General features: G+C 33.5%; 3 protein-coding genes across 10 annotated transcripts; 1 reads left to right on the forward strand and 2 right to left on the reverse strand.

The window, feature by feature from the left end:
* Positions 1-1,464: 1,464 nt before the first annotated feature.
* Positions 1,465-5,137, reverse strand: UMAMIT7 (Nodulin MtN21 /EamA-like transporter family protein). The gene is made up of 6 exons (XM_022298351.2): positions 4,710-5,137; positions 4,231-4,296; positions 3,808-4,156; positions 3,273-3,437; positions 3,028-3,179; positions 1,465-1,991 (listed from the first exon to the last, which is right to left on the reverse strand). Exons 1-6 carry the CDS (start codon positions 4,880-4,882, stop codon positions 1,859-1,861), a joined length of 1,038 nt encoding a protein of 345 aa, XP_022154043.1. The 5' UTR covers positions 4,883-5,137; the 3' UTR covers positions 1,465-1,858.
* Positions 5,138-6,089: 952 nt separating this feature from the next.
* LOC111021398 (Pentatricopeptide repeat (PPR) superfamily protein) lies at positions 6,090-8,143 on the forward strand. Its single transcript, XM_022298353.2, has one exon. It carries the CDS (start codon positions 6,340-6,342, stop codon positions 8,062-8,064), a length of 1,725 nt encoding a protein of 574 aa, XP_022154045.1. The 5' UTR covers positions 6,090-6,339; the 3' UTR covers positions 8,065-8,143.
* Positions 8,144-8,205: 62 nt separating this feature from the next.
* Positions 8,206-10,595, reverse strand: LOC111021400 (protein NONRESPONDING TO OXYLIPINS 2, mitochondrial). Of its 8 annotated transcripts, none has more exons than XR_015788498.1 (5): positions 10,369-10,595; positions 10,140-10,258; positions 9,477-9,565; positions 8,871-8,913; positions 8,206-8,540 (listed from the first exon to the last, which is right to left on the reverse strand). XR_015788498.1 is itself a non-coding variant. In XM_022298356.2 (4 exons), exons 1-3 carry the CDS (start codon positions 10,521-10,523, stop codon positions 8,894-8,896), a joined length of 294 nt encoding a protein of 97 aa, XP_022154048.1. In that variant the 5' UTR covers positions 10,524-10,595; the 3' UTR covers positions 8,206-8,540; positions 8,871-8,893. The 8 variants fall into 8 exon arrangements, 3 of the variants coding, with proteins under 3 accessions (XP_022154048.1, XP_022154047.1, XP_022154046.1); XR_015788496.1 differs by having other exon boundaries at positions 10,080-10,258; positions 10,369-10,594; XR_015788499.1 differs by lacking the exon at positions 8,871-8,913.
* Positions 10,596-12,084: the final 1,489 nt, after the last annotated feature.

Raw genomic sequence — 12,084 nt, forward strand, 5'->3', positions numbered from 1 at the left:
GCTAACTATGGAATTTCATTAGCTAGACGGTGTTGCGTGGGCTACAATAGAATCATCCATATTAAGCTATTAAGGAAAGTATTTATGTTGAGATTGCAACCAAGTCTCATACATTGACGGTACAAAAAGATAAATATATATATAAGTGAGTGAACAATATCTTCATTGATATAAAGTCTTTTGGTGAAACCAAGAGCCACGACATGAGGACTTACGTTCAAAGTAGACAATATATAATACTATCGTGCAGAATATGAGATGTTAGTAACATTACATTTTTTTTTATTAACGTACTCAATCTAGTTAGGTTCTAATCGAACCGAACGCCCCTATAAACCAGAAGTATTCAAATCCTAACAAATTTAATAAATTTGCTATCCTCTCCAATCCAAATCACAAATTGATTGAATTTTTTTCAATCTACTAGTTTTTTTTCCCTTCTGATAACTGATATAAAAGTTAGTTTTGCTGAGCTTAGTTCAACGGTAATTGACATTTATCTATTTCTGATTAAGAGATAATGAGTTCGAATTCTTCCTCCCACTTATGGTACTAAGAAAAATAAAAAATAAAAAAATAAAAGTTAGATTTAGTACATTGTATTGAGGTTGATCTAGCATTAGCATGCTTAAAAAACCCTATTTTGCATATTAAATTTCTAAAATAACAACCAATTCCCTTTCCTCTCACTTTTTGTCTCTTTTTCTTTGTGTTATAATTGCAAGCACATCTATGTCCTTTTAAGAATCCCTCTAATTGGGCATCTTTTTCTTTTTTTGAGCCACTAAATTAGCTTATAATGTGAGATCTTCACAATTTTGTCCAACTTTATTTCTCTCTTATAAAAAAAATTTAGAATTAAAATAAAAAACGAGATAGATATACATTCTAGAGGGTGCATTTAGTTTGCAGAAGTAATGACTCTAAATGACGGGTCTCGTTTTCCATTTTCAATCTTTTAGAAATAAAAGTGTTTCTCATTTTTAAGAAACATTTTCAAAGTTGGGTAGAAGTTTTGGAAATAACAAAATTAAGTTTATTGTTTCTCATTCCTATCTCCAAGATATAGATAAAACATTACTTTATTCACTTGTTTCCTAAAAAATGCATAATAAATAACAAAAGTTAAATATAACATAAAACGGTTGAATATTTAATTTGAAAAATTAATTTCATACAAAATTTTTATTTTCTCTAATAAAATTTAAGAGAACAAAAAAACAAGAAATTGTTACAACTGTTTTATTTTTTTTCCAAAAAAAAAAAGAAAGAACAAGAAACAATAGTTACCGAAAGCAATTTTATTTTTATACCAGAGATGAAGGCGCAACATAATACATGATAAACCTACGGAATGATAACGAAAAAAGTGATTGAAATTAAATTAATGGAGAGAAATTAGACCAGAAAACATGATGAAATCGTCTCTCTAAAAGGTCAAGAAATTACAATTCTAGCAATATAAATAATGAAAACTCAACTATATATTGAAAAATTGAATCTATCCCACAATCAAATTCAAACTGATATTATTCTAACAAAAAAAAAGGGAAAAAATTCAAAAAGAAGAAAAGATTCTGATCTGTTGTTGCTGAACTGATATTCCACTCTCTTCTGTGTACAATTTTCTTAAAAAACTCAACCATAGAGCACAGAATTTTCCCAAGAAACAAACACCCAAAGATTGGAGCTTGATCAAGTTTCTGCAAAAGTTAATGTTGGAACTGTTCATTTGGTGTTATACTCTAAAACCCTCTGAGTTTATTATTTTTTTTTCTCATCAAAATCCTTGTGTGTGTTTTTCTATCTATTCCTAATGAGAATAAGAGATAGATGATGTATTGTGTTGTATATTCATTCAAATTCTTGTTAAAAGAGGCTTGTCAATGTCGAACTCACTCTCGGGGCCGTTTCGGGTGCCGTAACTTTCCTTCCGTTTCGCCCATAGCACGAAGTAGAGCCCGGTGAACATCAGGAACATACCGGCAAGGCTGCAAACGATAATAGTCAAATATGAAGATACAACGAAGATGAGGATGATGAAAATTAAGGACTCGTGTGATAGTGTTCATATTTCTCGTTTACTGTTTCGTTCATTAAGGACCCGTGTTTCTTACTGTTTCTTTTTTTTGGTTTACTTTTTTTTAATAAGTAAAAATAGAGTTCCATTTCGTAACTTAAAAAAAAAAGAAACATAAAAGTAACCATTTCTAATTTCTCATTCTTTAAAATTGCAAACTAAAAAGGTAAAAATTTTATGTGAAAGTTAATTTTAAATTTTTAAAAATATTTATTATATATTTTATAAGTAAAAAATGGTAAAATAATGCTTTTATGTATGTTTTGAAAAAAAACTAATATAAAAAACCAGAAACAACAAACATTTCTAAAATTTATATACAATATTGGAAATATTTCTTAAAATATTGATAATACCAAATTTTGTAGACTACTAATGAAATAAAGAAAAAAAAAACCAAATTATCTTTTTTTATATTTTTCAAAAAGTTAAAAAACTATCAAATCTTTATTAGCTTCAATAGATTAATAATCACTTATGTATTATTCTTCTTTAAAATGAGAAACGATAAAACAATTAGAAAATTCTTACAATTCATTTGATTTGAAAACAAAAATCTAAAAAGATTAAATGAAAAACAAAATTGTACAAATTTAGACCTTAAATTCCAATTTAAAAGATTATTCAAAGTGTTTTAGTAATATTGGTAAACTAATAATAACTCTAAGTTAAATATTTAGTTAATTTATTTATTAACATATATAAAATAGTATTTTATCAAAACTTTTGTCATTTTTAACAATAAATCTACCTTTTAAAGTTTCAAACTCAAAATCCAAAAATACTACAAACATAAAAGTATTCTTTTTCGAATTTCTACTAAAAATAAACAGATCTTCACTGAATGGATGAATATGAAAACAAGAAACATAATCCAAATTTTCTACCAAACAAGTTGTTTACGTTTTTTAAAAAATTAGAAAAAACGAAAACGTTACGAAACGTACCTGCCAACGTTGATGGATTCTCCCAAAGTGAAAAGTGAGAGAATGAGTGATGAAACAGTTCCTATGGGACTAAACATTGACACCAAAACCGGGCCTCGTTTCTTCATCGCCCATCCATTGAAGCTCACGCAAGCCCCGCTCACGCTTCCACCCTAGACCCAAAACCCAAAACCATTCATTAATTACTTCATCTTTAAACCCAAATTCAATACCAAAATTAAACTAAACCACGCAATATCTCTTACTATAACACAATATGCAGCCATTTCTTTTACACTCACAAACCATGGCCACACAATCTCCACTGTTTTATACTCAACTATCTGCACCCCTATTGTAAACATCACCCCGATCAAGGACGTTATTGCGCACAAAGACATTGGTGCCGGGAAGTCCCCTAGTGTCGCTGCCTGTCCATGCAAAACGGTCCAACACATGAATTTGATTTATAACTCAAAAGTTCTAACAAAGATTTATAATAGACATAGACTAATCCTCTAATTGGTTTTGAGATGGAATCTCATAAATATCGATAAAAAGTACACTAAGATATTGTAGGGGTCCATCTTCTTACCTTTTTATCTATAGTATGTAGTTTTTTATGACACTATTTATTTAGTAGGTAGATGGGTGAATTTTTGGGGTATTCAAAATAGGAAATGATCTCGAAAATTCACTTGGTGTGTGAATCCATCTCGAAAAACTAGTACGTTAAGGTTTTATGAGTGGAATATGGTAAGAAGATGAGACCCTTGCGATAAAAAGACACTGTTTGCATACCTGCAAGACAACTATGCTGGATAAAACAACTACCGCCGTGAAGAGATACAAGCAACCGAGGATCTTCTGTCTATCCAAAATTTGATCTTGCTCGTCAAATAGCGGTAGAATGGTACTATCTACTTTTGAAGCGCTGTGCATTATGGTCATCGTGAATGCACCTACTACGCAGAGAAGTGTACCTAAAATCTTGATCTTGCTATAGATGCAACTCAACTCTACTTTCTCTAATCTAAAGATCCAAGCAATCACAAAGATGAGTCCCGGGGCGAGATTCGGCATCGCCGTTGCTAACGAAGGCGAAGTGAGCTGTATTCCTTTCAGAAAAAGGGACTGGAACAATGTTACCCTGCAACAAACACAACCACCTCAATCACTTTCTTACCATACTTTCACCTTTTCAAACCCATCTCATTTGCTTACCCTCCAAAGGATATGAGAAGAAGCTGAGAAATCAACTTTAGAGTAAGTTTGTTTGGCCACTTGGACCTGCAAAACCATCAAATTTTCTGTTCCAATCAGATTATTCAGTTAAAAAAAAAAAACGCGAAACATAAACCTTTGATTCCGAATAAGTCCTTAAAAATTAACCAACAAGATGATCATGTAATGTCAAAATACACATTAGGTAAAATGCACTTTTGATTCTTAAGGTGACATAAGTGCTGACTGTACTTATTGATTCGACTTATTTTAATAATATTCTTAGGGTGATATCGGTATTTGGTACTTTCTCTCTCCTCTCTCCTACTCCTTTCTCTTCCTCCTCCACTGCCCCTTTCGGTGGCCACCCCTCCCCATTGCAGAGGAGTCGTCCAGATAAAAAAACGACTCGAAGCAAGAACATCGGTAACCGTAAAACAAAAGAAGTTTTTGTCTGTGAGGGAGAGATAGAGAAGTACCTTTCAAAATAAACAGCAATGGGAGAGACAATGAGGAAAGTGGAGAAGGTAGAGAAGATGACAAGAGTTAAAGGATCAATTCCCATGGACATGAAAAAGCTCATAAGAACAGAGTTTCCTGCATAAACAAACTGCACACCCACCAATCCACCCATTATTGCTAAATCTTCCATTATTATTCCCTTTTTCCTTCACAACACAACAAAAATTCCTCTGTCTTTCTCTATGTCTGCAAAAAAACAACAAAACTTCTCAAAGTTTCCTTTTTTCTCCCATGTTTCCTCATTTTTTGGGTTCCTCTCTCTGTTTTTTTTTCTCCTTTGTTCTGTTTTTGTTTTTGTGTGTTGTGTGTTTGGTTGGTAATTAGTGGTCAATCAGAAAATGTTTGCTTTGGTTGTTTTGTCTTCTCCTCCATTTTCTTTTTTTGGTTGTCCTCTCAAAGGATATCCATTTCTTTCCTTAATTTTAGCAAATATCTCCCAAAAGAGTGGGGGAATGTTGTTGGTCATATATAGCTTCAAAAGGAATTGGGATTTATGTTTCCTTTTTTTAGTGACCACTCATCTTTCTTTTGACTCTTTTTAAGTTTTATGTTTTTCTTTTTCTTTTCTTGTCTTTTCCTTTTCTTTTGAGAGAAAGAAAGAGAGAGAACTCAAGAGCATGATGTGTAAGGTCATGAAGTTTCTTATGGTGTTCTTCTTGATTTGATTAATCACAAATGCCAACTATTTAATTGTTATAATTTCAATTGCTGAGCCTTTCATGGCCAAAATTAGATTTTTTTTTCTTTAACAAATTGGTAAAAACTCTATTTTTGTTTTGATAAAATATTGGTATTAGATATTATATACAATTAAATTTAATCTTATTTGTCACTATTTCTCATAATAAAAAATTGTACTAACTTATTTTATTGAAATGTGATTTTATTATAAAATATTACAATTTTATATTTAATTTATTTAATTATTATTAATTAATATAATAAAATTATTAAAATATAAACATTATTATTAAATATTATAACAATAACATTATATGAATCCATTTTAGTTGATGTAATTTTGTGTTAATAGTTATTATTTGTTAGTATTAAAAATTGTTAAAACAAAAAATATATATATTACTATCACATAAAATAATATGAGCGAACTATTTAGTAAATGTAATTCTAATTAGCTAGAAACAAGAACGGGATATTCTAGCTATTGTTAAATGTTTTATTCTTATTCTGATTCCAAACAATTTGAGTAAACAACGCCAATAAATTTTATTATTCAAATTCAAGATAATTCCAAATAATCATTTTGATTGAATTCCTAAGTAGGGTTAACTCTTGATTCTCAACGGTTTAGAGAGTTTAATTCAAATCCATCCCCACCTATTTTATGCCCTTCCTCCCAAAGCATTACAGAATCTATTATTCTAGGTTTCACCATGTGAAGCAAACTCGGACGAGGAAGAAAGACGAATCAATAGAGAACACCAGTGGCTAGGAATTCAATTTCAATATGAAACTATTGCATTCAAATTTTGTTAACAATATCCCAAAAAACAAAACTATAAGAGGGGGCAAGAGGGCAAAAAGAGTGGAGAAAAATTGTGCAATGGGTAATTAATTTGCAAAATAATGCAAAGAGCCTGCTCTAAAAAGTTCCTAATCCTACAAACAAAAACACCACTCCTTCAAAAATCTGCCACCATTCACAACGCCAGCAATTTTCAGCCATGTCCCACAATCGCCGATCAAGATCCATGGACCAGCCTCCGAGCCGCTTTAGCCGAAGCCTTTCAGGCGAAGCCAAATGGCTACGCTCTGGTTCAACTGGTTCGAGCCTGCACGAGCCAGGCCTGCGATTTCTGCGGCCACCAGCTCCACAGCTACATTTTACGATCTGGGTTTGCCTCTGATGTCTTCGTGGGCACAGCAATGATCAGTTTCTACACAAAAACCGAGTCATTGGATAATGCCCGTAAGGTGTTCGATGAAATGCCTCAACCAAGTTTGGTTTCTTGGAACTCTTTGATTTCTGGGCATGTGCAATGCGGGCAGTTCCGCAAGGCTTTGTCTCTGTTTATTCAGCTTGATGGGTCTGAAAATCTTGTGGACGCTTATTCTTTGTCTGCAGTTTTGGGTGCCTCTGGTCACCTGGGTTGGCTGCCAATGGGACAGTCGATTCACTCAAAAGTTGTAAAACTTGGTGTGGAAGAGAATACCTTTGTTGCTAATTGTTTGATTGACATGTATGGCAAATGCGAGTCTTTTGAAGAGGCAGTTAAAGTATTCAATGGTATGGTTGGTAAGGATACTATTTCATGGAATTCTGTTATTGCAGCCTGTGCTAGAAGTGGGAGGTTAGAAGAGGCGTCGAGATATTTGCGACAGATGCCTCGACCCGATACTATTTCGTACAACGAACTGATAAATGGTTGTGCTCAATTTGGAGAAATTGAAGATGCTGTGGAAATTTTGTCAAAGATGGAAAGCCCCAACTCTTCTTCTTGGAATGCTGTGATAACAGGGTATGTTGATAGAGATGAGGCGTGGAAAGCTTTGAGTTTCTTCTTTAGAATGCACTCATGTGATGTCGGGATGGATCAGTTCACATTTTCAAGCGTTTTAAGTGGCGTTGCAGGGCTATCAACTTTGACGTGGGGTTTGTTGATTCACTGTTGTACAATTAAATGTGGCTTGGATACATCGACTGTCGTTGGTAGTGCCTTGATCGATATGTACTCAAAATGTGGGCAAGTGAACTATGCTGAATTGATATTTCAGCCATTGCCCAAGAAGAACTTGGTATGTTGGAACGCGATGATCTCGGGCTTGGCTCACAATGGCAAGACAGTGGAAGTGGTCCATCTTTTTGAGAAGCTAAAGACAGTGAAGGACGAAGAACCTGATAGCATCACATTTCTTAACGTTCTACTTTCGTGTTCGAATAACCAAGTTCCATTAGAGACCTCAATGCAGTACTTCAGATCAATGATGGAGGATTATGGCATCAAACCAACCATTGAGCACTGTTGTACTATGATCAGACTAATGGGACAGAGAGGGGATGTATATGCAGGTAAGAGGCTGATACACGAAATGGGGTTCAGTTCGAGCGGGTCGGTCTGGAGAGCTCTTCTGGGTGCTTGTGGCACTTGTAGGGATTTAAAACTAGCAAAGGTAGCGGCTGCAAAGGTAATCGAATTGGGGGCTGCTGATGATTATGTACATGTTACGATATCTAACATATTAGCATCTCATGGAAAATGGAGAGATGTGAGAGAAGTTAGAGAGCTGATGAGGAAGAAAGGGGTCAGAAAAGAAACTGGGTATAGCTGGTTGATTGGGATGGAAAACTAAATTTCTTTGCCAAACCATGTATGTCGAATTTGACGAATTGGAAGCTAATTTGGAAACAAGTTTGCAGATTTTGAATGTACTGACTAAGATCATGAATGACAACGTTGAATGTAGCTAACTAATGACTTCTTGCTCACAGGGTTTCAGTGCAATATTTTCCCAACAAACCTTGGTTATAATCTCTAAGTTCATAGTACAAAATAAGGAATGTACATATCCATCAGTATGACACAGATCAAACATTCATAACGCACAACAATGGCAACAATATAATTCTCTGAGTCACTATGAGAACTAGAATCACTATATTCTTATTTCAACCTATTCTGTCATTTGGAAAAATCAAAATTAGTCGAACAAATTCAGCAGTATTGGTCACAGTACTTAAAAGAAATCCACCAATCCATTTGCTGAGATCCCCTTGTCACTGCAATGATCAGCCCAAGGAAGTCACCTTGGGACGGATAAACCAAGCTCTGCAGCCACAAAATAAGAGTGCAAAAATAAGAAAAACAGAAACAAAGAATGGTAAATATCTACTGCAGGAATACTGGAATAGAGTCCAGAATGCAATAAGATTCGTATCATATCTCATTCATTATAACTTATGCCGCAATCTAGTTGTACACTAGCAAAGACCACCATACAATACCGTGAATGATGCAACTGATACATGATCCTTAAGCATGATATGGATTTCGTTACATTAGGTAAACCAAGGCACCAAGAACTAACATCTAGGGAACATTTATGCATCACTCGAAGTGACATTGCTAGATTAGTGAAGCATAGAGTGACAGGCCCACCTTCAAAAAACAGCATATATGTCTCACGTACCATCAATTGCATCTGGGGCAATGAGCAGTTATGTCATATAGATTATTTGACAAAAGAAATTAATGGGTTGAAAGATAAGAACAATCACCAGAGTATTTATGAGCTACAACTTTGAAGGTGCAGCTTATAAACTCTGCTACACACAATTAGATGTAAACAAAAATGATGCAAATGATCGCCAAAAAAAAAAAGCTTCATTCACATAATGGAGTAAACTAAAAGTATTGACTGAACCAAATGATGCCCATAAGGTCAGACTAGATTGTCGTTGAGATAACTTACTACACAATGATGATAACTAGATTGTAGACACAAAACTAACTTCATTTACTTCATTGTTGTTTTGGCAGTAAAACTTTTCAAGCTAAAGGTGGTTCGTAGAAAGCATTACAATTAAGGGATTCGGGAAATGACTTCTGTTAAATAAGAAAGTATGTGAAGACTTCATTTTTAACTGGGCAGATTAGAAGTGGTGCAAAGCCACCGACAGAAATCACTAGTTCCTAACAATAATGACAACCTGAATGAAATTTTTTTCGACATTTAGGACTATTATGAGACAATTAATTTCATACTTGAAATTGATTCACTGCACGATAATAGGAAAGCTCCACAAAGTTGCAATCTATTTCTTTCAAGCATATTGACAATTGATATTATGTGCCTGCAGGAACCAAACACTCCAGTCAGTTTCAAGGTCCCCAGTCAACAACCAAAGCCATTTATTCACTCCTTATTGTTATAGTAACAAGTTTACTCAAGAAATATGCCAATTGAACGGAGGCACAAAAGTTGAAGCCACTAGACACCGAGTGCAAACGGAAGAACCAAAACTACGATGGTTCTTCCTACTGCGGTGGTTAACTTAGACATTCTAGCTTAGCCTTCCATCTTTTAAGTAAGTTGATTAACAACCTCCCAAAAGATAAGTAACAATCCAGTATTCTAAACTTTAAAACTAAAATTGCACCAGAAAGACGTAAAAGAAAACTGAAAAAGATATCAAATGTATGAACACGGAATATGGTTGATACTTCATACACAGTCCACAAGATTTTGCAGAGCGATGCACCAATAACAAGACAACAAGAATTAGCAAATACCAAGACAAGAACACTGACAGACAATCTTAGAGCAAGAAAAGAAAAAGTCAGGTAATGCATAAAAAAGCTACTCACACTTCAAAAGAAAGTACAATATTTCATGTTAGAGGCCGGGAGAGGTGCAGCAGAGAGTACCCTGAGAAAGCGCACGGCAACTCCTCGAATTGGTGCTCAGACACGAAATCATTCTCGCTCCAGCAACCGCGTTGTGAAACGGCAATAGAGACTGCACGCATCCCAGCTCCGACGGAGACCTAGTAGCAGTGCCAAAACATAAAAAACAAGAAACTGAAACAATCGCACGACGAAATTTACACAGAGAAGAAGAAGAAACGAGGAGAAATGGGAGGATAAACGGAGATACCTGGCGAGCGAGAACCGGCGAACTGAAGGTGCAGTGGATTTAGAAGGTAGAGGGAACGGAGAAGATGGAGATTTGACCGGAGACTGTGTACGGACGGCTGCTCTGAAGGAGGATTGAGAGATCCTGCTCGCAATTCTGTGGCAAGCGGAAGCCATGAAAGGAGAAGAGAGGAGATCTGGAAATGCTTCAAGAAACTGCTGAACAACTGAAGGGGGTTAAGGGTTTTAGAAATAAAATAAAATCATTTTAAATTAAACTTAACAAAAAAAAGAAAGGAAAAAAAAAAGAAGAAAAAGGACGGGGACCGTGATGAGCTGGGCTTTTGCCTTGAGTTGGGCTGGCCCATTCTCAATTGGGTTTAGATAGGCCCAAAACCCATTTTATTTTCGTATTTGTAAATTCGGAAATATAGGTATCCAAATTTCAAAAATGACCAAAATTAAGTGTGCTTCTAGCTGGTGATCTGAAAAAAAATATATAAAAATCAGTGATTAAATGAAAAATAATGTTGTATTACTTCTTTTGAAAAATAATGTTCATATTATTTATTTTTAATGTTTTGGGATATATATTTAGTACAAAATTTGAAAATTGAATCTCAATTGAAAATTTTCTTCCTATTATAAATTTTGTAGGATTATTATTTTATAGTGTTATATAATTTATTGGTTTAGTTTTAATAAAGAATATAATAAATTTATAACATGGTCCGTTTGATAACCATTTTTTTTGTCTTTTATTTTTGGTTTTTTATTTTTTATTTTTAAAAAATAAAAACTATAATAAGATAATCTTATTTTAAACTTATTATTATCTTTAAAAAATAATAATAAGATAATCTTATTTTGAACTTTTTACTTCCTTCTTTTTCTTTATTTTACAACTTTTACTTAAGGCTAACAATAATAATATCAAAACTAAAATAAATAAATGTATATGGTAAATCTTGAACACAAGTCTACAATGACATCAATTAAGTGCTTACCCATACACCAACATATAACTTTGTTATTGGGTGCTATTTTGTATTATATAATATTGTAATGGTTTGTATTTTTGTTTTCTAACCACTTCAAAATGTCCACCTAGTTTGTCGTCTCGACCATGTTTTGATTTAAAAGAAAAAAATTAGATGTTGTGCCGACTAATCGACATGTTTGAAAGTCGTCTATTGATCTACTGACTATTCATAGGTCGAAGACCAACTATTTTTCGAGCGGAATATTTTTTGAAATAATTTTTAACATAACAATATTAACAAAAATAAAATCCCACTTCTTCTTACTCATATTAAATACAAAATTCATTTTCAATTCATTCATTATGAAAATATGAATTTATTATATAGATCTAAATTTGAAACTAAATTTTATTTATTTATTTTTATCATTGGCTGTGATGTTTTTAATGGGAGAGGGAGGAGTTTGGAATATAATGGAAGAATTCAAATAAAAATATTGAAATGGGAACATAAAAGGAAAAAAAAGTAGTAGCGTTGGTTTAACAAAGTAATAATTAGTGTGAGTTATAGAGGGGACAACACCTGGAAGTGGAACAAACAATAAATAAGGAGATTTTAAAATAAAAATGTAATTATTTAATGTAATGGAATAATTTATAATGGCGCGTGTGCGTGGACGTGGAGGGACGGGAGGAAGCAATTTTCCGTTATTTTTTTAAAAAATTTTGAAATTGCCAAAACAAAACTCAAACTCT

This window comes from Momordica charantia (genome assembly GCF_013281855.1).
Source record: "Momordica charantia cultivar OHB3-1 chromosome 10 unlocalized genomic scaffold, Mcharantia_2.0 BLBB01000010.1, whole genome shotgun sequence".
NCBI lineage: Eukaryota > Viridiplantae > Streptophyta > Magnoliopsida > Cucurbitales > Cucurbitaceae > Momordica > Momordica charantia.

Bases quoted from the DNA above. Each gene is read 5' to 3' on its own strand.
- UMAMIT7 (XM_022298351.2), bottom strand. From the start codon at position 4,882: ATGGAAGATTTAGCAATAATGGGTGGATTGGTGGGTGTGCAGTTTGTT. The intron at 3,180-3,272 runs GTAAGAGATATT...TTTTGGGTCTAG, and splicing joins TGGCTGCATATTGTGTTATA to GGTGGAAGCGTGAGCGGGGC. The intron at 1,992-3,027 runs GTACGTTTCGTA...TATCGTTTGCAG, and splicing joins GAATCCATCAACGTTGGCAG to CCTTGCCGGTATGTTCCTGA.
- LOC111021398 (XM_022298353.2), top strand. From the start codon at position 6,340: ATGCAAAGAGCCTGCTCTAAAAAGTTCCTAATCCTACAAACAAAAACA.
- LOC111021400 (XM_022298354.2), bottom strand. From the start codon at position 10,523: ATGGCTTCCGCTTGCCACAGAATTGCGAGCAGGATCTCTCAATCCTCC. The intron at 10,259-10,368 runs GTATCTCCGTTT...CACTGCTACTAG, and splicing joins CGCCGGTTCTCGCTCGCCAG to GTCTCCGTCGGAGCTGGGAT.